At 41.8% G+C, this 23994-nt stretch overlaps 1 protein-coding gene across 1 annotated transcript in view; it reads right to left on the bottom strand.

Annotated features, from left to right (window-relative positions):
- Window positions 1–223: 223 nt before the first annotated feature.
- The window catches only part of LOC124277303 (fas apoptotic inhibitory molecule 1-like), a 54837-nt gene continuing 31066 nt past the window's right edge, over window positions 224–23994 (bottom strand). The window contains exons 4-5 of the mRNA XM_046712955.1: window positions 12709–12758; window positions 224–3190 (exon numbers count right to left, since the gene is read on the bottom strand). Coding sequence (XP_046568911.1) covers window positions 3044–3190; window positions 12709–12758 — 197 coding nt within the window. The 3' untranslated portion in view covers window positions 224–3043. The remainder of the gene's footprint in view (window positions 3191–12708; window positions 12759–23994) is intronic.

Below are 23994 nucleotides of genomic sequence, written 5' to 3'. Positions count from 1 at the left end.
CCGCTTCAAACACACACAGCAGTAACAAGCATGGACGGTTTTAGGGTAAATAGTATATCACCAGTAGATTAATAAAAATATTGTAAATAGTTTTCAACAACACATTTAATTAGTTGCTAAATTCTAAAATCGTTCCAACAATTTCAAAACAGGCACGGAGGTCAATCTTAGTATATTTACAATGACTTACTCTACACTCGTTTGTTAACAAAGAATAGCCACATTCTGTGCGTAGTATATATTTCAAATATATACCACCTTACATTCGTATCAATGGAATTTCAGTTGTCTGAAGTCGAGAATATCACAGTCAGCGGTTCATGGAGACAACAGCCTTATAACGAGGGAGAAATGTGTGTTTGTGTAAACATCTTTGTGTCATATATGTATGAGTGAGGCAAGACTATCTGTATGTTGTATGTATCTGTATTTAAATGCATGAGTAAGGAATAGTGAGTGAGAAGGGTTTTACGCCGCTCGTAGCAACGTTCTAACAAAAGCGTTGACGGTGACACCAGAAATGGGCTTCACACGTTGTACCCATGTGGGGAATAGAACCCGGGTTTTCGGTGTGACGAGCGAACGCTTTAACCATTAGGCTACCCCACTGCCCCAGTAAGGATAAGACTAAGCAAGCTCGATATTCCTGATCCTTTAGTGATATGGATTAATGCACCCTCGCGTGGGTGCGTGCGTGTGTCTGTGAGATGTGTATATACTAGATAGACATTATACTGTGAATAACGCCACCGATGAGGTCGACATTTTCACAAGGATTATCTTAAAGCCGTACAGATCTCAGACTTAGATCCTTTAAACTACTTAGAAATTCAAATAGGAGTTATAACCGACAGTGCCTGTTTGAAAACTCAATAATGACGTAAAAGACACCATGTGTACAACAAGTTTATAGAACACATTAAAAAACAAACCGATCAACAAGTAAAACCAATAAATAACAATATAATCACAAGCATGGGTTCGACTCTGTTTTTGGCAACATGAGATTGCTACACAGATGTTAGAGTGTTCCAAAGTAATCTTATTTCGTTTTTTTTCACATTCATTATCTTTACAAATCTTAAAAATAAGTTATACCTTTTACGTCAAAATATTTCCCAAATGCGTTTGAATCAGTAGTAACTGAACCACGTGACTGCTTCTACATAGCAAAACCACAAAATCAATGCTAAGGATATTCAAACTCATCCTCGATAATGGAGGGTATTTTACCTCCTGTCCATTACCAAATATACCCTGGACCCATCTGCTTGTCGATCTTCTTGGAACGTGACAACACATCCTTCTCCTATCAGTAACCTTCCACAGATTTTCTTTCGCACATGAATGTAATTTGATTGGACGGCTATTTTTAACATCATGTGGTTGGAACTGGAAAAGTAAGGCTTGGTGTAACAGTAGCGACGGGGCAGGGATGTCTGTGAAGGAGTTAATACACCTTGATAATCGAGGATGAGCTTCGCGAGTCGTTTCTCAGTAATTGCTGCCGACTGGGCCGTTGAATAAAAGTGTATACTATGTAAAAGACTATTGGAATCACCACGGTGTTAACATAGAATATTACAACATACCATGTTTCTGACACAAGTCTGTTCACGCAGACATACAGAGCAAAAGGTTTGCAAACATACGTGACATTGACACCCATTCGTCACCACTCGTCCCTTTCCGTAACCTGTTACGGAATGACACGAGCAGTTACGAAAGCTTGGCACCTTGTGCCAAATTTGTTTTAACTTCAACACATATATCAACTGGACATGGTACTTGCAAAGGTAAAATAAACTATGAAAGGCCACGAGAAAGTGTTTTCAAGCAGTACAAAAAGGCACATATTGAAGTGTACCTATATGTACTGAAGGAAAGTATTAATGCAACAGGAATACCCATAGTTATTTCGTTGTATTGTTAATGTCAAAGTTAACAGGTGCGTGGCGAGAAAAAAAAGGTGTTGGACCAATAGAAACTGATAAATCTGACAAACACCATAACACCACTCTACACTGGGGACAATATGCACAGGACCGTTCAATTCAACACGTGACATTCGCCAGAATTATCAAATCACGTAATCATTAATTATCATATTCATTCAAAGGCGCCAAAATGGTTTCAGACTCATCAAAAAGCAGTTAGGCTGACGAGGTTAATAATCTATTCGTTCAGGGCTCTCATAAAGCAGGTTTCAGCCCTGAATGTGTATATCGCTTGTTCAGCAGTATTGATAAGTGTTACGTTCTCCAAAAAGACAACATCACATTAAAATATGAAAAATAACAACGCCAGCTTCTCCCCATTCTATTCTTTTTGAAGCATATCACGAGGGATCCTTTTGGGCACTTTATGTCAACTTTCAATCAACTCCATTTTAACTGAACAGGTGGTCCCGGTACGGTCTTGAGCCTCGTTTATCCGTATCATTCGGTCATCATGCTCTGGATTAACGGATCTCCGAGCTGGAGGAACGTCAACATGTTTGGGAATGATGTCGAAGTCGTAATCGATTGTATAAACGGAGTTGTTTCCTGGATATCGGGGTCTGGATTAACGAGGTTCGAAATTGCGACCAAGACCTTTTTGCCATAAAGTGTTATAGATCCTTTCCATCAACACAAATCAAAATGGTGGACTTGACCTTCTGTTTTAAGATTAGGTTTTTAATTTTCTATTTGTCATAAGATATCGTCACATCGTTTGACTGGGTTTTAGATTGAACGCCATAAGGAATTTCTGAGTTAGGGAAAAAACGGGACACGTTTGTGATCAGTTGAGGTTTCGTCATAAAGGAGGAATCGGATCCCGCTCGGCACATTCGTCATCAATGCTCTAAATATGGTCACTGCGCCTAAAAACAATCTTGTTTGTGCCTTTGTCGTTGTCGGGAGACGTTGGAAGGAGTTCAGCGTGCCGCTGAGCAACTTTATAAGAAAGATAGGTTTACACTTAAAATTCAAAATTGAAAATAACAAAAAAACAGGAAACGGATGTGTGTCGATGCGCAAAGGACCATGGGATGTCGAGCTCAGTAATCATCTGTGCTAGGGACGAATTGTCCATCAATGGTCATCGTGAAGACGATGCCGTCCATGGGGTGGCCCGACGTCTTCACCTGTGCGACGTGGTCGTTGAGGGTGAAAGTGATGACAGCCCCATCATCGTAGAACTCGTGCTGAAAAACAATTGACAATGTTTCATATAACGGTAATCTTTGACATGACGATTGGTAACTGTAAAATAGACTGTCAAATAGATTGCTAAACAACGTATACACGTATGCTTGATAGTAGCTAAAACGATACAAACAATAAATGGTCAATCGATGGTCATGTATTAGATGGGGCATCACAGGCAGTGTTTGGGGCAGTGGGGTAGTCTAGTGGTTAAAGCGTTCGCTCCTCACGCCGAAGACCGACCGGGTTCGATTCCCCACATGGGTAAAATGTGTGAAGCCCATTTCTCGTGTCCCCCCACCGTGATATTGCTGTAATATTGTTAAAAGCGGAATACAAGCATACTCTCACTCACTCATCCAGTGTTTCGGCGACATTTTAAGCCCAGAAACGTTCTGAGAATTTAGGGGTCAAATCCAACTGCCAGATGTCTACTTTCTTTCGTCCGATAGTTTATCATAATGTGTCTATCTAACTCATTTACAGCCCTTTGACTTGTTTGATGTGCATTTTAGAAGTAGAGTTGATGAAGAATAACAATTATTATGGATATACAACTTCTTTTATTTTGTGGAGGCGACGTTTAGACGTTTTCGACGTTTCGACATAGATTCTAATGTCGTTGTCTAATGTCATCACTTGCTTGACAACGGCATTAGAATCTATGTCGAAACGTCGGCTCCACAGAATAAAAGAAGTTGTATATCCATAATAATTGTCATTATTCTTCATTTACAACCAGGGGCGGTGGGGTAGCCTAGTGGTTAAAGCGTTGGCTCGTCACGCCGAAGATCCGGGTTCGAATCCCCACATGGGTACAATGTGCGAAGCCCATTTCTGGTGTCCCCCGCCGTGATGTTGCTGGAATATTGCTAAAAGCGGCGTAAAACCAAAACTCAGTCAGTCATTTACAACCCTGTTTATTTTGGAAATGTGATACGTTCCACATGCTTTGAAATGTGTTTCAGGTGTTGATGACACCGGATCCGGGAACGACCAAGGGACTGTAATCATAAACTATATCACTGAGTGAGTGAGTTCAGTTTTACGCCGGATTTGGCAATTTTTCAGCAATATCATTGCGACTGACTCCGGAAATGGGCTTCACACATTGTACCCATGTGTGGGGAATCGAACCCAGGTCTTCAGTTTTACGAGCGAATGCTACAATCACTAGGCTAGCCCACCGCCCCATAAACTATACCAATTGTGCCCAATTGTCAGTGCTCTCAACCAGCTTCTAAGACTCCTAGTGGGGCTCTCCATGGTTGAAATCGGTTTCCAGGAACTGTGAGTGAGTGAGTTTAGTTTTACGCCGCTTTTAGCACTATTCCAGCAACCTACCCAAGTCGCAAGGAATCGAATGGTCAACTTAACGTGTTTAATGATTGCTAGTCTACAATGATTTGTTCAAAATAATCATCATCGTACTCGCGTCGACTAGCTTGTCTGTTAAGAAACCCATGAAAGCGGGCCCTGTGGGGTTTTACGTTATTGCAGGGTGTTTTTCTTCAACAATATAACGATAATATTGTTTATATAATTATAACAATGATAATATTATATTAATGTATCAAAGACTTTGTATATATAATGTTAATGCTATACATTAGTTTATCTACATGTATATATGCTCACAAATAATATGTATGCACATATATACATAAACATGAACATATAGAACAGAAAACGGTGTCGACCCTATATTGTCGAGCTCAGTAATTGTCTGTGCAAATGTTTTTCCATAAATGGTCATGGTAATATATAGGGCTGCGCAATATAACTGGTTTACCGGTATTTACCGGTTCAGACATGAAAACGATACGTATTGCGATACGCTGATCGAAAACCGGTATTTTGACTTGCATTCGGAAAACGTCGTAACACTCGGAAATCTTCGGATATTTCCTTGTTCCATTTGTGCCAAATATTATTCACATTTTTATTTTATCATGATTAAAAGTTGTTATTAAAGCTTAATCAAGCATAGTGATTTTGTTGTGTTTTTGCTCTATAAATCAAGAAGTAACTCGATTATTAGTAGTGTTTTGTTTACAAATATTTCATGCAATATATCGCAATAAGAATATTTCATGCAATACCCACCCCTAGTAATATACATACAACACCCCGCCCCCTACACATCACCCTCCCCTCTATATAGGCCGGATGTTCTGCAATACAAGAAAACATTAATAAACAACTGTATTAATGAATTCGTCATGGATCATATACTCTATTGACCTTGAGCTACTCACTAATTGGCAATATCATACGCATTTCCGAGCTCTTTACAAAGCTATTTCTTCTCAGCGTGAATCTTGTAATTAAGATAAAAACATTCTTCTCTTAAAAACACCCGCTGTGAACAACACCGACATCAAAGATGCAGACAATGACATCGACCTGTGATGGAGAGGCTGTAACTCATGTAAGCCCGTGTTATAACACGTGTATCGATATGTCTCCATGTTGCATACAGATAGGGGTAATATCGCCTAGAGAGAAGGTTAATTCGGCTCCATTGTCACGGACCACCATATCTATAATGCCATGGACTTTAACACCTCTTTATTGGAACTATGCACGCACGATATAAGAGAAAATCGTTGGGCGCACACTATTGTAATCAGCCGAATAGGTTAATGTGTTGTTTAGGAGTTAGCGGAGACTAGGACCAAGGCCTTCATCACGGGCAGGGGCGACGATGAGTTGATGAAGACCTTTAACACTTCCGAAACCCATGAGCTTGGTTGGAGCTCAAACTAAGGTCTTAATCGGGGCAGTTTGGATTCGAACCTGCAAATTCTTTAGCTGTGACTCCATGCTTGTCTCCCCTGGGTCTCCCAGAAAAAGGCACCCCCCTTCGTGAAATCCATCCCAGAAAAGGCACCCTGTAGCTTATTCTTGTACCACCCCCTCTACCTCATTGTGGTCTCTCCGTGGAACTACCCCCACAGAAGTGGTCCCCTGTAGCTCATTCTTGTCTCTCCGTGGAACTACCCCCACAGAAGTGGTCCCCTGTAGCTCATTGCTGTCTCTCCGTGGAACTACCCCCACAGAAGTGGTCCCCTGTAGCTCATTGTTGTCTCTCCGTGGAACTACCGCCACAGAAGTGGTCCCCTGTACCTCATTGTTGTCTCTCCGTGGAACTACCGCCACAGAAGTGGTCCCCTGTAGCTCATTGTTGTCTCTCCGTGGAACTACCGCCACAGAAGTTGTCTCCCTGCTAATTGTTGTCTCTCCGAGAGAGTGGTCCCCTGTAGCTCACTGCCTGCTGTCTCTTGTCTATCCGTGGAACTACCGCCACAGAAGTGGTCCCCTCATTGTTGTCTCTCCGTGGAACTACCGCCACAGAAGTGGTCCCCTGTAGCTCATTGCTGTCTCTCCGTGGAACTACCGCCACAGAAGTGGTCCCCTGTACCTCATTGTTGTCTCTCCGTGGAACTACCGCCACAGAAGTGGTCCCCTGTACCTTATTGTTGTCTCTCCGTGGAACTACCGCCACAGAAGTGGTCCCCTGTAGCTCATTGTTGTCTCTCCGTGGAACTACCCCCACAGAAGTGGTCCCTTGTACCTGATTGTTGTCTCCTGGGAAGTGGTTCCATTTCAGACTATACGTGGAACTACCCCCGATATACCACGCTTGTCTCTTGTGGGGTTAGGTTGAAAACTGTTCCCATGGGATACAGAATGCCTGGGTATTGACTACACCGCTCATGTGGTCGTCGCTCATTGTTGTCTCTCCGTGTAACACCTCGTGGCATTTCTGCCACAGAAAAGACCTGTGCCAGCATGTAATCACCTAATACTCCATATTATATGCCCATTTAGCAGAACTACCGTCTTCAGTGATGATCGAAAGGTCACAATGTCTGGCTTTGATAATACATTGTGTAGCTATAGGTTTATATTAAACTTTCCCCAGATGGCCTGTTTACATAATATATTAAGCCCGTCTGTTTCAGCCCTCCCGTGTATGTGAAGAATATTGATTAAATAGCAATTCAATCGCCGTGTATAGATAAATATATAATAGTGAATTTCGTAATACCCGCCACAGAGTGTGACGTCGTTATTCACTGTTATTCTAAATACCAACGTCGACAGAAGAAGGAAAAACCCAGCGAAAACGTAGCCTTTACTTTTCTCCGATTGGAAGCCGAAGCAAGTGTGTTGTTATCGTGACGTCAAATGGCAATGACGTCAAATCCTGTGACATTGTAACGTCATGACATACTGAAGTGGACTGCTTTTATTGTTTGCATATGTAATGTTCAGTTTGTGCGTTCTAGGATTATTTAAACTTGTTGGTCTCCGTGAGCTGGACCAAAGTCAGCCATTATTTCTGGCAAACCAGGATTTGCCAGGGACAGCCTGATATAACAGGTCTAGCTCAATCAGGCAGTACCCGAGAAAATAGAGCTGCATCCTTGATATAATATAAAATGGTTGTCTCTCATGCAGTTCACACAGTGGCCTGTAGCAGATTGCTCCTGGAAACACACAAGGTATAGCTTCAATGCATGACAGGAACTGAGTTCCCTATAGGGTTTCCGTAGCAATATTCCAGCAATATCACGGCAGCGGACTACCGCCACAGAAGTGGGCTTAGCACAATGTGTCCCATGTGTGGAACTACCGCCATTGAAGTCCCTATAGCCATCGGCGTGAACTACCGCCACAGAAGTGGAACCTTTAACTCATTGTTGTCTCTTGGCTACCCCACCGCCCCTCATTGCATGATCCCCACAGGAAGTGGGCTACCTCATTATTGTTGTCTCTCCCACCGTGAGTATTGCTGGAATATTGCCACAAAAGCGGCGTAAAACCATTGTTGTCTCTCCTCTACTCACTCCCACTCACTATTCCATGCAAGCTGTACGCAGATTACCAGCTTGTCACCGTTAAAACTCTTTATTCATGTGCAGTGTAAACCGCTCAATGCGAAAGTTGAAACTGATGCGTGGAACATCCATATTATCGTGCCCAACAGAGATGTCAACTGACGTCGTTATTCACAGTTATTCTTAATACCAACGTCGACAAAGAAGGAAAAACCTAGCGAAAACGTAGCCTTTACTTTTGGCCGATTGAAGCGAATCAGATGTATTGTTATCGTGACGTCAAATGGCAATGACGTCAAATCCTGTGACATTGTAACGTCATGGCATTTATGACTGCTTTTTATTGTTTGCATATGTAATGTTCAGTTCTAGGATTATTTAAACTTGGGTGTCCTGGCTGGACCAAAGTCACCATATTTCTGGCAAACCAGGATTTGCCAGGGGCAGCCTGATATGACAGGTCTCAATCAAGGCAGTACGCGAAAAAAGACTGCAACCTTAATATAATATAAAATGGCCGTCATGCAGTTCACACAATGGCCAGGCAGATTGCTCTAACACACAACAAGGTATTGCTTCAATGCATGACAGGAACTGAGTGACAAGGGTTTTAGCAATATTCCAGCAATATCACGGCAGGGGACACCAGAAATGGGCTTCAAACAATGTACCCATGTGGGCAATCGAGCCCGGGCTATCGGCGTGACGAACGGACGCTTTAACCACTGAGTTAATGCTTGATTATAACGCAAAAACACAACAAAATCACTATGATTGATTAACCTTTCATAAAAACTTTTAATCATGACAAAATAAAAATGTAAGTAACATTTGACACTAATGAAATAGGGAAAAGAACAATTGAAAAAACGGAAATATCCGAAGATTTCTGAGTGTTACGAAGTTTTCCAAATGCAGGTCAAAGTACCGGTTTTCGATCAGCGTATCGCAATACGTATCGTTTTTATGTCTGAACCGGTAAATATTGGTAAACCGGTTATATTGCGCAGCCCTATCCAACAGAGATGTCAACTCTTCACCAAAGTCGCATTATTGATTCTAAAGTGTTGATACAAACACCTTAAAGTTACATTTCCCTGACGCCTATCAGAACACATTCAATATGATCAGTACATCGTCATTTATATTCATTACATGCTTTTATTCAATACTGAATCAATAAATGAAACTAATTAGCTTTGATGATGACGTCAGTTGCCCCCGACCCAAGTCGACCGACGTGGAACGTAAATCAGTTATCCTGTGTTAACACTGATCACCCAAGGTTAACGTGTGTTATGCTGTGTTAACACTGATCACCCAAGGTTAACGTGTGTTATGCTGTGTTAACACTGATCACCCAAGGTTAACGTGTGTTATGCTGTGTTAACACTGATCACCCAAGGTTAACGTGTGTTATGCTGTGTTAACACTGATCACCCAAGGTTAACGTGTGTTATCCTGTGTTAACACTGATCACCCAAGGTTAACGTGTGTTATGCTGTGTTAACACTGATCACCCAAGGTTAACGTGTGTTATCCTGTGTTAACACTGATCACCCAAGGTTAACGTGTGTTATGCTGTGTTAACACTGATCACCCAAGGTTAACGTGTGTTATGCTGTGTTAACACTGATCACCCAAGGTTAACGTGTGTTATGCTGTGTTAACACTGATCACCCAAGGTTAACGTGTGTTATCCTGTGTTAACACTGATCACCCAAGGTTAACGTGTTATCCTGTGTTAACACTGATCACCCAAGGTTAACGTGTGTTATGCTGTGTTAACACTGATCACCCAAGGTTAACGTGTGTTATGCTGTGTTAACACTGATCACCCAAGGTTAACGTGTGTTATCCTGTGTTAACACTGATCACCCAAGGTTAACGTGTGTTATGCTGTGTTAACACTGATCACCCAAGGTTAACGTGTGTTATGCTGTGTTAACACAGATCACCCAAGGTTAACGTGTGTTATCCTGCGTTAACACTGATCACCCAAGGTTAACGTGTGTTATCCTGCGTTAACACTGATCACCCAAGGTTAACGTGTGTTATCCTGTGGTAACACTGATCACCCAAGATGAACGTTTGTGATGCTGTGGTAAACACGGGTTCACCTGGGTCGTCCAGGACGTCGAAATCGAAACGGTCAGACAAGTTCACTTGCAGCGCATACCACCTTGACAGATAGCATTAATTGGCCCAACCCAAGCTTGGTATGTCTGATCTTGGACGTTGACCGGGCTCTTGTCTACCTAGATTAGTAGTCAGACGGTGTCCGATTTAACGGATCCTGATATTGGATGAAGGACATCATAAAAAGATGTTACGCATGCGCATCTATAGCCGGATACTGTACATAATTCTACTGGGTATGATGCGAATGGAAGCCAACCATATCCACATTGCCAGAACGTTTGGTTGCTCCCGTCTAGCAGGCTGGCCCAGGTTAACTAAGCCCAATTGAGACCGGTACTTGAGTACTGTGCACCTCCGGAGTCCTTGAATTAATCAATGAATTGCAGGGGGCAGATATTGATAGCGCAACAACATCCTGAAACTGAGACGGGCGCGGACTGTGCGTTGTTGACAGCGACGTGACTGGCAGAGGGTCGTCTTTGCTGAGTTGAAAAGTCTGTTGATAGAAGACTGCGCTATTACTACCGAAGGGAAAACGAACGGCGGCATGTTGCGTTCAAGAGATCGTCTCGTATGGTTGAAGGGGTGTTATGTTCTGGTCAGGACAAAACACCACTGGTCATCGTCCACGGTAATTCGACAACACATGGGTGACATTCGTCGTATATGCCTTACCATTTGTACAACAGAATGACTTGATGTCATTTACCAGCATGACAGCGCCAGACCCCATACTGCCGGAATTGTACAGAACTTCCGCGCAGCCAACAGCTTTGCCGTGTCTCACACACTCCGTAGACATGTCTCCAACAGAACATCCCTGGGATGTCATGGCTCGTCGAGATCGACTGAACAACATCCTCCAGCCGGACCACAAGAACTTATCCAGACCCTTAAAAAATGGCTACATATCCCACGTGACGACTGACTTTTTTTGTGCGCGTTTCTTGAGTTTTCGTCTTGTAGCTGGGAGTGGTCGTACACGTGACGTGCCACTGAAACATTTTCAGATGTGTGTGTCTATTGTTCATGTCGTTGAAGCCTTGTTTTGCTACCCCGCCTCAATTCGGGCAACTGTCATGCCAATGTCGGTTGCAGTATGACTATTTTTTTTTCATTTACACTTATTGATATCGTTGCAATTTTTATTTTTGCAATACATTTTACATTATTATTCGCCTTCGTTTGTGTTTACACTAGACTAATTTTAAACTATTTTAAAGGACAGATTCTAGTATTCTGGGAGGGTGAGCCCCATCCGGGATTCGAAGCACGACTCTCAGGTATCAGGTGCTAGTTATAACATCAAATATGAATATAAATAGACATGTTTATATATATATAAGCATAGGTAAACGAAAAAGCCAACGGGAGTGACTGACAGCAGTCTATGATCATCTATGCAGCTATTGTGTTCAGCACGAATGCATTGTGCTACTGTCCTAGGTGCAAGCTATATGCCCTTTAAAGAAAATTCTTCTGTCCCTTGAATGTCTATTACAGACTGCTTTCTCACTGTCTTTCGTAGAGGGTAATGTCCGGAGGGGCCGAGGCCCATAATTTTTAAGGAATGGAGAGTTACGAGGATATTACCCTACTTAAATTGCATTCAAAGTATTGGTAATATTTCCGTTATCAAACAAAATTAAATGTCAAAATGACAAAATGAAGTCTTAAATTTGAAACTGGTACACATCGATCGCTCCATTCCTGAAAAGTAATGGAGCGAGCTGACAATGGAATGACGTCACAAATGTAATTTAAAAGTGCTTAACAAACGGCCAAGCTGACTGAGTTTAGGCTGAACGACAAACAGATTTCTTAGGATATAAATCATGACAAGTGAGTTAACTGACTATGAAAGTCCAATTTCAACCCGTGTCCAGCTTTGCTGGAATGTCTGAATTGTATTATAGCTGGTTAAACGAGTCTATGCATAGTCCAATCAAAATCGCGACACCAAATCGACATCTGTTTTATAAACAACGGGTTTATAAACAGATATTTTCCATTTTTTCATGTTTTTAATCAACGTGCGCGAGGTAGGATGCGTTAAATTACAATGCATAGCTTGATTATGGATCAGATCGTTTTGATTGGGACAAATATGTATTTTGCAAATGCAAGGAATATGAAAGGTAGAATCTGATTGGTCAATAGGGACATAACTAACAATAAACACAGGTGGCGCTACGATCGAGCCAGGAAATCAAATTTAATTGATAGTCAGTCAAACCCCTTGCCTCGGGAAGACGCTTTGTGCTATAGGCTCTCATATCAATACAGTTGTCTTCTTTGGACAATTTGTTTAATTATTAGTTCCTACATTGGCACCCAGGAATGTCTGGCAGTCTGAGCCAGGTAGAGACCTTGCAGACCTTTGATTCAAATGTTGCTAGTTAGTGTACCCATGGAGGTTTGAAGGTAGTTTCGAGACTGTTTTGTTTGCAGTTACGAAAAATATCGTTAAATCTAAGTTCCACCTGAACCAGTCAGAATCGCGGAAAGAAAAGAAAAATAATACTCACAGATGTTGGGATATCTATTCCATTACACGAGACCGCCAAGGAGGTTTTGTCTGAAAAATACATGAGAGATTTTAATTTAAAAGTACACATTTCTTTTTTTTGGAGGGTGTGTGTGTGGGTGTGGGGTGGGTGTGGGGCGCACAGCGAAGTGAGTGTTTGTGTGATTGTTTTCCTAAAGAAGCATCGTTTGGCAAAGCGTACACAATGTTGTGACTTGCAAGTCACTATCAAAACACTTTTCAAAGTGTTTGGTTTGTTTTTTGAGAATAATCCCGAAGCACCAGGTGAGTACTTTCTTTTATAAGTCAGTTTATATACAACTCTATACATTCACACACGCTAACCTTGACAAAGAAAGTTGACATCATGGCTCTCGGTTATCAACACTATCAGCTGGTCTGGAAACTAGGTCAACTATGACGTCATTACTTCAGCTCTACTTATGTTTTTCATAAAGATAACGGTAAGGAGGTTCGGGACTACAGAAAAGCAGAAACACCAAAAACTGTCTAACATTAGCTTTATCTTTTAAAATTGATCAGTCTCAAATAGTTTGGTTATCGGGACCAGATGTATGTGGAATTAATGGGGGTGCTTCGACCTCTCATAATACCATATTTCTATATACGACTTTCAAATACGTGTATTGGCTTCAGGGGACACGTGTTGATGTTAATGATGAGCGGATTTTTAATGCACGGAAGGAAAGACGGCAATGCATCACGACTTCAATTTGAACAGCTGGTAAAGGTGGGTTGCATCCAGTCGGTAGGACTCAATACTTGCAGATGGTCCCTTCTTTGCCATGGGAGCATATTGGGAATCGGATGGTCAAAACGGATTCGTACAATATATAGTTTTAGGACGGGTGGAAACAAGGGCGGTAATCAGGTATACCCTTATACCTAATCAAGTACCAAGGTGAGGACTGAATCGTGGAACCTTGATTGTTCTTTTGGGGGTGGGAATGGGGTTGGGGGGTTGTTTGGTCGATAAAGTTAGTAGACATGTGGAGGATATATCCGAATGTTGACGTATCAATGGCGAAAATCATGTCCTATGAAATGCCATGCTTTGACTTGTACCAAATGTTCCAGTGGTGTCTTTTCTGGCAAACAATTGACGTGCCTTTGCATGTGTGTGTGACAGATGTCATTGGTTTTGCATGTGTTTGTGATTCACCTGGATACGACCCGCTTCTCGCAAACACCTGGTGTCATCACTACTAATGGTTATCACGGTTCCATGATACAGTAGATTCTGCCACTGACAGTTTGAGGGAATATGGACAGGGGTATGTAGCTCTTATATGGAGGCCCCCAGCATAGACCTGCTGCGTCAGTGTGTTATTGTGTTGTAGGGTTAAACCTAGTTATATACCTAGAAACCTATGTTTCCCATGACATAGGAAGGAGTTAATGTATTATTCACCCGTGTTTGATATGAATTATGTACGCTTGCTGACAAAAGGCAAGGCATGTGACATTAGCACGCTTCCGTAACTCCGCTTCCGACACTAAAACACAGCTACAGTACACACGCGGCTCCAATGTCTCTTGGATTGGGTGAGGTTGTTGTGCTGTGAGGTTGAGGTTGTGGTGTTGCGAGGTGGGGTTGTGGTGGTGTTAGTTGGTGTTGTGATGGTGTGGGTTGGTGTTGCGATGGTGCGAGGTGGGATTGTGAGTTGGAGTTGTGGTAGTGTGGAGTGGTGTGGAATGCAATGCTACCCACGCGCTTTTTGAAGCAAGCAAATCCTACGGACAGTTCAGAAATCACTAGACATACTGAATCCAGGACAAAATCCACCCGGACAAAATCCACCCCAAAATTGCAACCTAGGACAAAATCCACCCGGACAAAATCCACCCCTACTATAGTCAACAGGCATAACACAATGACCGACGGTTACATATTGGTAGCCAAATACAATAAACCCCTCCGTATCCGCACGTGTAGTCGGAATATGTCAAACAACTGAATCAAAGATGGCGGTGGGAACCTGTGTGCAAAAGCGTCGTCGACCTCGATACATTAGAGGACCTGGTTGAATCTGACTGATGTTCCTCCGTGAGATGCGTTGTTAATATTTTACCATATTTCATGAACCATGCATACTTGGTGGACATAATAGCACTTTTGTTGATGTTAAAAGGTGATTTATTGTCGCGGGACCAGAGGGAAGACATTATATTGTTCTTGACCTTTGGTACTTCTCTTTATATAATGCAGGACAAATATGAGCCGATGTTGATCTCAGCTAAAATGAAAAAAAAGAAACGGTTGTTCGATGGTGATGGCCCAGATAGCATTCAGACGTTGGCCCAACGTTGGCAATGTTGGCCAAACCATTGCCAACGTTGGGCCAACGTCTGAATGCTATCTGGGGGGTTGGGTGCCATTATCAGTTTGGTTTGAACCATAAGTGACTTGTTTCAGTCAGAAACAGTTTGATAACGTGTGTCAGATCCAAACTTCGAGTGAGTGAGTGAGTTTGAGAGAGAGTGGGTGAATGAGTAAGTGAGTGAGTATGGGTTTACGCCGCTTATAGCAATATTCCAGCAATATCACGGCAGGGGACACCAGAAATGAGCTTCACACATTGTGCCCTTGAGGGGAATAGAACTCAGCGTGACGAGCGGAAGCTTTAACCGCTAGGCTAGCCCGATATTATTGATACTTAGCATAAATATAATGTGAAACAGCAAAATGTATCCGACAGGCTGGAGTGCGGCAATCTGTTACACCCCATACAGTTGCTCCATGTAGAATCGAATCGGTTCATTTTTTGTCTATTTTCATGGCGCATTAATTGAATCGAATCGGCTAAGGCGCCAGGCTAGTGATCCAGTGAGCATGAGGTGCCGGGGTCGAGCCTACCTGTGACCGGGTGAAAAACCTTCAAGTCAACTTTTCGAGCAGACTCTTTCAATGTTGTCACAACCCCTTGTGTACAGTACACAACCCTGTGCACTTAAAAGAACCCACCAGATGGTAGCCACATGAATACGAGCAAACACCTAGTTGCGGGTACAGCAACGTGCAGTGAAGGACAAAGTACTGTGACTATGTGTCCCAGTCCACCCAGCTGTGAATGGGTACCTCGTTAGGATGAGAAAGCCGCATTTTGTTTAACTCGGTGCGGCTTGTGGCAGCAAGAGTTGTACGATACTCAGGGAGCTGAGATTGATAATAAGATGTGCCGTTGAGATTGACATCCAATTATCGAGGGAAAAATACTAGCGCCTTGAGCATGCACTACTGCGTGGATATGTGCGCTATATAAATATCCTATAATAATAATAATAATAATAATAATACTATGATGACTGTAGGGTTTCCGTCAGAAGAGTGGCTCAATCAAGGCGATGAAGACAACGATAAGACCAAGGAACAATCATTAAACGCTCTAAACTCGCATGAATTTCTCCACAGTAATAAGAGAACATGGCGGAAAAGCGACACCTTTATGGATGAATTATAATCAGGAAAATAGTCCGTAGTTATTGTCATCAGTAGATGTTACAACTCGCTGGTCATAGCTATTTCTCTAAGTGGGTGCTCCGCAAACTCAACGCATCGTCTTTTGTACATTGTGTTGCTGATTAACGAAACCTAGGTCAATGTACTGAGCTCTCAGGTAAAGTTGTAGCAAGCTTGGCTTTTCAACTCGTATCAGTGATCAAATTTATTTCTTACGTGGATTGAGTCGCTTTTCCGAGTTCCGAAACCATTTTTTATACCTATAGCTGAAGAAAAATCAAGGCGACCTGGTGTTTTTTTTATAAGTGTACAACAGTAGGAAACTGAAATTAGGGACCGTTCATAACTTATGGATGATGATAATTTAAAGGGGGGACTTCACCCATTTTGTTCTGGTGGATTAATTGATCGAAGATTGGTGTGTGTGTGTGTGTGTGTGTGTGTGTGTGTGTGTGTGTGTGTGTGTGTGTGTGGTCATCAATGTTGTACACAAGTACTAGGGTGGTCAGCAATTTTGTACTGAAAAAATATGAATATTTTAAAATTATGCTTAGAAATTATGGGAAGGGGAAGTTGCATCATGTCACTGACTTTCTGATAGGAAAATCTGAAAATGACATGCAGGGTGGTCACTTATTTTGTACATATTTTTAGGGGGCATTCACAATAGAGACAACGCTGTCAATCTCAGATATATTTCATGTCCGAGATTAACACGACAACACGAGTTGAGTCCACCTGGAAACTCTCTACATGGCGTTCGAAATTCATGGTTTTTTAGTCAAACCTGTTATACGTGTTACTGTTAGTTTTGATTTCTCGTTGAAACCAGCCACTCGTAACATTGAATTACTGAATAACCTTATATCGAAAATAAAGACAATACCCTCTTTGTTTTGTCAGCAGTATTGACAGTTACTTGGTTCAAAGTGTACGCTTTGTTTGTGTGCACTGGTGCATCTCGTGTTTATGGAAGGTATTCTTGTAAATAAGTAATCGACATACCGGGACACAATGCACGTAATGGGCATGACGATATAGTTCTGCTAAGCATGACTTCAAAACCTCTGTCTTCATCATGGATCTAACACGCGCTATTGATTGTTATCTTATTGACATTCTGGAACAGGTGCCCGTGAATTCATCTATATTGAAAAAAGCTGATTAATAATATTAGAAACCCGAATTACCTGTGGCGATTTATGGTAATTATATTTATCTTAGGTGATTATTTAAAATATGTGAAATTAAGGACCTATCATTTTGTGATTTATTTTACAATCATCAATATCTTGTACATTGTATTTTGCTGTTGTACTATCGTTGGTGGTCTGCGTGACTATACTAGAATGGACCTGTCAAGTCTGATGCAGTACCATGTAAATTATGTACCGCATTGTCTTAACAAACTTTAAAAAGCCAAAGAAACAAAATAAGAAAAAGAGTAAAATCCGTTGTTAAAGGCAATCGAAAAACACCCGGAAAATAATATATGACAATTAGTAATTAATTGCGCAACACCTAAATCCAAGGACAATTAGTATTTTGGTTTAAACAGGCGATCACACTCTAGAATACTGGACTGCACATGTACAGCACATTCTTCACGTAATATCTCAAAAACAATGGGTCGCATGTTCACGAAACATATGGAGACGTCTTAACGAGTTATATCATCAGGAGATGGTCGATACAACCCTTTGGATGCATCTCGTAATGCATAAAACTAGATACAAATACAATACACTCACATAAATATGCATTAAAGGTCTTGCACACCACTAAGAATGTGACAGAAATTATGATCTCAAAACTAAACACATTATCATGGCCTGTAAGGAACCCCGATATGAGCCCCATCGAACATTACTTGGACTATCTTGGACGACAAGACGCATGAGCACCTGTTCACAATCTGCAGAACTCCGCGAGGAATGGTTCATGCAATCACAACATCATTATTTGAGAACAGCATGGCAATCAGATCGGTAGTCATGGTGACTCTACTTCCCGGTAATTTTGATATTCACATTTTTCTGCATTCCTCTCAGATTGCATGTGAATTGTAACCAAATTTCAATTTCAGTTATGTTTTGATGTAATCAGAGTAAGTCATGTTACAGTTACTGTTTTAATTGTGGAATTTGGTTTTCAAAGCGTACACATCACAGAATATTGTTTCCTTACTTATCTTATAAAAAGAGGATGTTGCTTGATTAATGATCATATGTATAATTTAGAGAGAATTGTAACGAGGAGTTCACTATACTGTATGGTTCTCTTCTGTGACCTCACAATAACGCTTTGTGAAACGTTACTGTTTTATTCATACTTAAGTAATAACTAACATCACTTTGTCATCAGTATATACTGGCCTAGGAGACCAAAATAAGAGAAATGTATTGATCTATTTCGGCGTTGTCGTTGTCGTGTGTTAAGTAAGCGCTCGCCGTCCACGACGTCGCCTCCAAGCCCAGAGGTCATACAGGTGGTCGGTATTCATGAAGCCACTCAGGTGTGATGATGACTCTGGCTTTCGACGGGGAATCATTAATTACACATTGTCATACTCGGGGTCTTAAAGGGACAGTTCGATCTGGGTAACACTGCACACCAACAAAAGTTACCTTGCTTGAATACAACAGTACACACTGTAGCCACCAGTATCACATGATATATATAGAATGTAAGGACATGCAGCATCGTTATTTGTTAAGATTGTTCACACTTGTAAATAATATTTCAAATGTTATCAAATCGTTAATATTCTGAAACAGTCGATGAAACACTTAGTTACAAAACACAATTATGATACCTCTATATAAGGTATAACCATTGAGCAACCATTCTTGCTTGTTTTTACAAGGTGTATTCCTTCCTTTGCCCTGCGGTTTATTTAGATATAATAGAGCAGTATTCCAGTTATATTACAGGTGGCTGCTTGATATGGGAGGGAAACCCGAAGTAATGCAGGTCTGAGACGTTCATCGGTTCAGAGAAACCGTAAAGCAGGGAGATAATACTAACAGCCTTAGGAACATACTCTCTGCCACAAGTTAGACATTCCCGATATTTTTCTGTTCAGATTTCAGTTTTGTTATTTCCAGTTTGAATCGTAGTCTTGAAAGGAAGTCACTGGCTTGAAACTTGTGTCATAAAATGCGAAAAATGTCGACATCAAGTTAGTAATGTAGTTTGTACGTCAAAGTTGGCAAAAGGTTGTCCTGACGTGACCAGCTGTAAATAGGATTTCTCTAAGTCTGTGAGCAACAGTAGCGAGAACTGAGAGCTGATTTTAATTGAATTGAAGACTACCCAACCGTCTCTTTGATAAAGTTGGTTGGTTGGCTGGTTTGTTACTTAACGCCGCACTCGGCAATATTGCAGCTATAAATAATCTGGACCAGATAATCCAGTGATCAACATCAAACCAAGTCAGCGAGCCTGACCACCCGATCCCATTAGTCGCCTTTTATGACAAGCATGGGTTGCTGAAGACCAATTCTAACCCGGATCTTCACGGGTACGCTTAATAAAGAGACTCCAAGGGGTAAAACTGAGAAACACTGCGTTCAAGGGTGTTAGTCGGTCAGGTTACACAACGAGGATTAGTAGTCATTGAGAGGTTATTTTACAGTTACCGGCCGAAAAACATTTCGTTGAGCGTAAAATGCTTAATATTGATATGCAAGAATTTCTTGCAATCAGTAATGAGAGCATGTGTTTGCGAAAATGGTAAGCACAAGAAAAGAAAAATATTCTGGCTTAATACTCTTTAACATTAGATAGGTATATTCTCAGGGTCTAGGTAAGGGATAAATCGGATTGGATGTTTGCAGATGTACGTATAGGTGAGGTGAGGTGAGGTGAAATTGGGTTTAACGTCGTGCTTCTTGAGAATATTTCGCTCATATGACGACGTGCATGCGTGTGTATGTGTATGTGCGGCTGCTTGTACTGGCCCAGACTGAAGCTGGTTTTATAGTGCTAGCCCACTGAGATACCATGCCGCAGTGAAGCATGAATACCCAACTCAGACACATTATACTGACTCCGAGCCGACCAGTCCTTGTTGTACCCATTAATGCCGAGCGCCAGACAGGGACCAACAAATACCATATTTTAACATCATTTGGTATGACGCGGTCGGGGATCGAACCCGCGACCTTCCGCTGTCCGGGCGGACGCTCTAACCACTACACCACGGAGGCGGCCAGATGTACGTATAGGATGCGATCCTGGTCTTTCGAGCTGGTTCTATGGTTCCGTTCCACAAAGTGAGTGAGTATGGTTTTACGCCGCTTTTAGAAATATTCCAGCATTATCACGGCGGGGGACACTAGAAATGGGCTTTACACATTGTACCCATGTATGGAATCGAACCCGGGTCTTCGGCGGGAAAAGCCGACGCTTATAACCACAAGGCTACCCCACCGTCCCACTATTCACAAAGCTATCGTAGAGCTACTGTGATCGTATCTCCCATGCATGAACACAGAGACTTACGGATGCACGTGTCCTGCGGTCGCTCTGTGGAACGGTGGCTAGCCCTCTGTAGTAGCAGCCAGTTCTTGCACCGTTCTCTGACAAGAACTTCAAATTTTGAAAGCGGGTGATAGAACCTTTGGTCATATGCGACATAAATAAAGTGGATAGTGGAGAAGGTATCCTCTTGCCTCTACAGTAACTGTTGCAAAATGACGTCCTCTGCATCAGCCACTGCAACAACATCCTTGTCATGGAGGTGGACAACCAAAAAGATGGGACGTAATCGACGTGTGTTGTCCCTGTGCCGTCCCAAACAAGATGGTCACAAGTTAGGGCGTGGTTGCATGAAACGTTTTGGTTTTGGAGATCGGAACTGTTTAAGCTGTTCCTTGCTCTCGAGCACAAAGAGATGGTTCCCGATCTCATCACCTGACCCTAACGTCAATGAAACACTTCCGGGTCACGAATATATTCAACAGGACATTAGCGGTGGTGACCCGTGTAGCCGTCATTTCACTCGATAGCATTCATGGACTCCATCAGATACAAGACTTTGACATATGTTGATGTTCTTGATGGAGTGTTTCCTTTGACCCATACAGGAAGCCAGCGGGCTCCTCAAACCTATGGAACTCGTATTACCGATACAAAATACATGTAATGGTTGCAGGGTCTCGAGTGCAAATCACATTAATAAATAACTCATCCGCCCTTTCGTTTTGAATATCAAAGAAAAAGTTCTGTTTGAATGTTTCATGCCGTCTCTGATGAGCTTTGAGCTGAGTGAAATGTCAGCCAGAATAGAACATACATAATGAGTGGATATGGTCTTGTTCTGCCCATCCTTCGTGTTATTTCAAGTATAATTACTGCTCGAGTCTCGTTTTATGACAAAATGGTCGCAACTCCGATTGGAATGAGAGCATGTTTGCTTCAGCTACGGTGTCAGGAACACAAGCGGTTATTGATCGCTGACATACAGGTGAACGCAGCGACTAAGGCGACGGCATTGTATTGCACAACATCAATCACGCCGACGACGCGACACCCGCCATGCAAACAGGCATCCACCTTCACGATCGGACAATTGCTCACAAACACGACCAAAACACCAACATACTACAGCGACTTTGAATCAAACTGGAAAATCACGGACCGCAGGCACGCCGCACAGAACTTCATTTGTATTCCCTATCAGTTCAATATTGGTTATTATCCGCCCAGAGGAGAGTTGTTTTGTGGGAGGATTGATCCGCTTCCATCGAACGTTATTTATTATAGTTTTCACAAACGTGAAGAGTCGTATTCCGCACTTAATCACATACTGCTTTCTGATTGGGTGAAGGGAAAGGATAAACATGTATCACTGCGCACTTTGTAGATCCGATTCCCTACCACCTTGTCATGACATCATGTTTGAGCTTGAGGTATAAAAGTGAGTCATAAATGCACCATTAGCTTGGAAGCTCACGAATGTGCCCAAGGCCTGTACTATATATCTTTTGGTTTTTGACTAGTCTATTTTGACTAGCACTACATGTTCTGTTTTGATATGTACTATACATTCTATTTTGACTTTCACTAAAGTCGAAAATTCACATTCATACATACTTGTCGCTTGTCAAAACAGCTTCTTCATGATTCAATCAAAGAATATTTTGGTATGTGATGCAGCCATTCCTTAAATTATGCAAACTTAACATGCCAAAACAACGTGCTTATCGAATCGTTCTTCCGAAAACAATGAGTTTCTCTAAGTGCATTGTTGTAAATTGCATTGCCATTTTTCCCGACATAAAATGTCATTACACATTTTTTTAAACTGTATTTTTTCTGAGGTCATTTGGTTCGCATTAGCGTCAGCGAGGACGAGCGGTTTGTGTGAGGTTTTCTTTCTTGTTTTTGTTTTAAACAGTTTGTGTCGACTTTTTAGTATTACACAAGAGACACGTTAATTTCATAAGGCGCAGTATAGCGTAACGGGAGCTGCTTGTCAGTGCTGTGTATGTCTGAGTGTGTTGTGCCTAGTAACATGTTGTATCCCCCAGTGAAACAACGGTTGCATTTGCCGACAAGGTACTCAACGATCTGGAGAGGATGTACGGCGTGTCTTCTCACAGACAGTCAATAATTCCAAAGTCTGCCTCTGGTGCTGTTTTTCTTTCAATTCTCTTATAATTTTATATTGATTAGAATGCACTTGTTTTCTGAAGCAATTCACGGATTTTAAATAATCATTGTCATATAGATTTCTGAACGTATTACTAAGCGAATGGGACGGATCGATCGAGATGCACGTCATATTGAGAAATATATTTTTATTAATTTTCCCCCTACCCGCCCTGCATTGTACTTGGAATGCTCTCCACATGTCCTCATAAAGGTGTTTGTGGTTGGTTTTGTGTTGTGAGTAAGTTCTATTTACAGCCAGATATGTTCTTAAAGAGTAGGGCTGGTCAGGTAGCCTAGTGGTTAAAGCGTTCGCTCGTCAGGTGTGCATGACCATTTTTGGTGCCCTCGAATCTTCGGCGTGCCTTAGCTTTCTAAACATCTTGTTCATCAAGACAGCTTTCCGCGTTCGTGAGGAAAACAAACAAACTGTGGAGCTGGCAGAAAGTTTTTTTCTGTTTGTGACAAATTCTAGCATTACCCGTGACTCTAATTACACAGACATTGGTGGTCCGGTTGAGAGAGGCGTCTCAATGCACTGCGCATGACCACGATTCTTTGGGCAAACTGTTGACGGGATTGTCAAAAAGGTGCTGTTGACATAAATTTTTAAAAATGATATCACAACGAGAGACACCTGAAATACCAGGCTGCATTTGAATTTGAATTTTAGAATTGAAAAAACTCAAACCGCATTCACCGTTAGAAATGATTTCGGGTTTACGGTGCTCTGTATGAGTTCAACCTCACAACAAACCGGAAATAGTGTCATGCTTCTAACTTTTCACTATATGGTATATAATAAAAAGGTCAGTTACTATCGTCTTGTCCTGTATTTTCGTTGCATTGAGTACATAAGAGATCATGGCTCAGTTATATACAAATCAAAGGAATTTAAAATCACCCGATTCTTTCCTATTACTATAGGCTATCTTTCCCCCTCACTCCTTCCCTCCCTAACTATACCCGTGAAGATCCGGATTACAACTAGACTTCAACAACCCTTGTCGTAAAAGGCGAATAACAGGATCGGGTGGTCAGGCCCGCTGACTTGGTTGACACATGTCATCGTATCACAATTGCGTAGATCGATGCTCATGTTGTTGTTCACTGGATTGTCTGGTCCAGACTCGATTATTTACAGACCGC

The sequence above is a fragment of the Haliotis rubra genome, unplaced genomic scaffold, assembly GCF_003918875.1.
Source record: "Haliotis rubra isolate DU_JTF1 unplaced genomic scaffold, ASM391887v1 Scf22, whole genome shotgun sequence".
Lineage (NCBI taxonomy): Eukaryota > Metazoa > Mollusca > Gastropoda > Lepetellida > Haliotidae > Haliotis > Haliotis rubra.
This window is presented reverse-complemented; position numbering and strand designations above follow the sequence as displayed.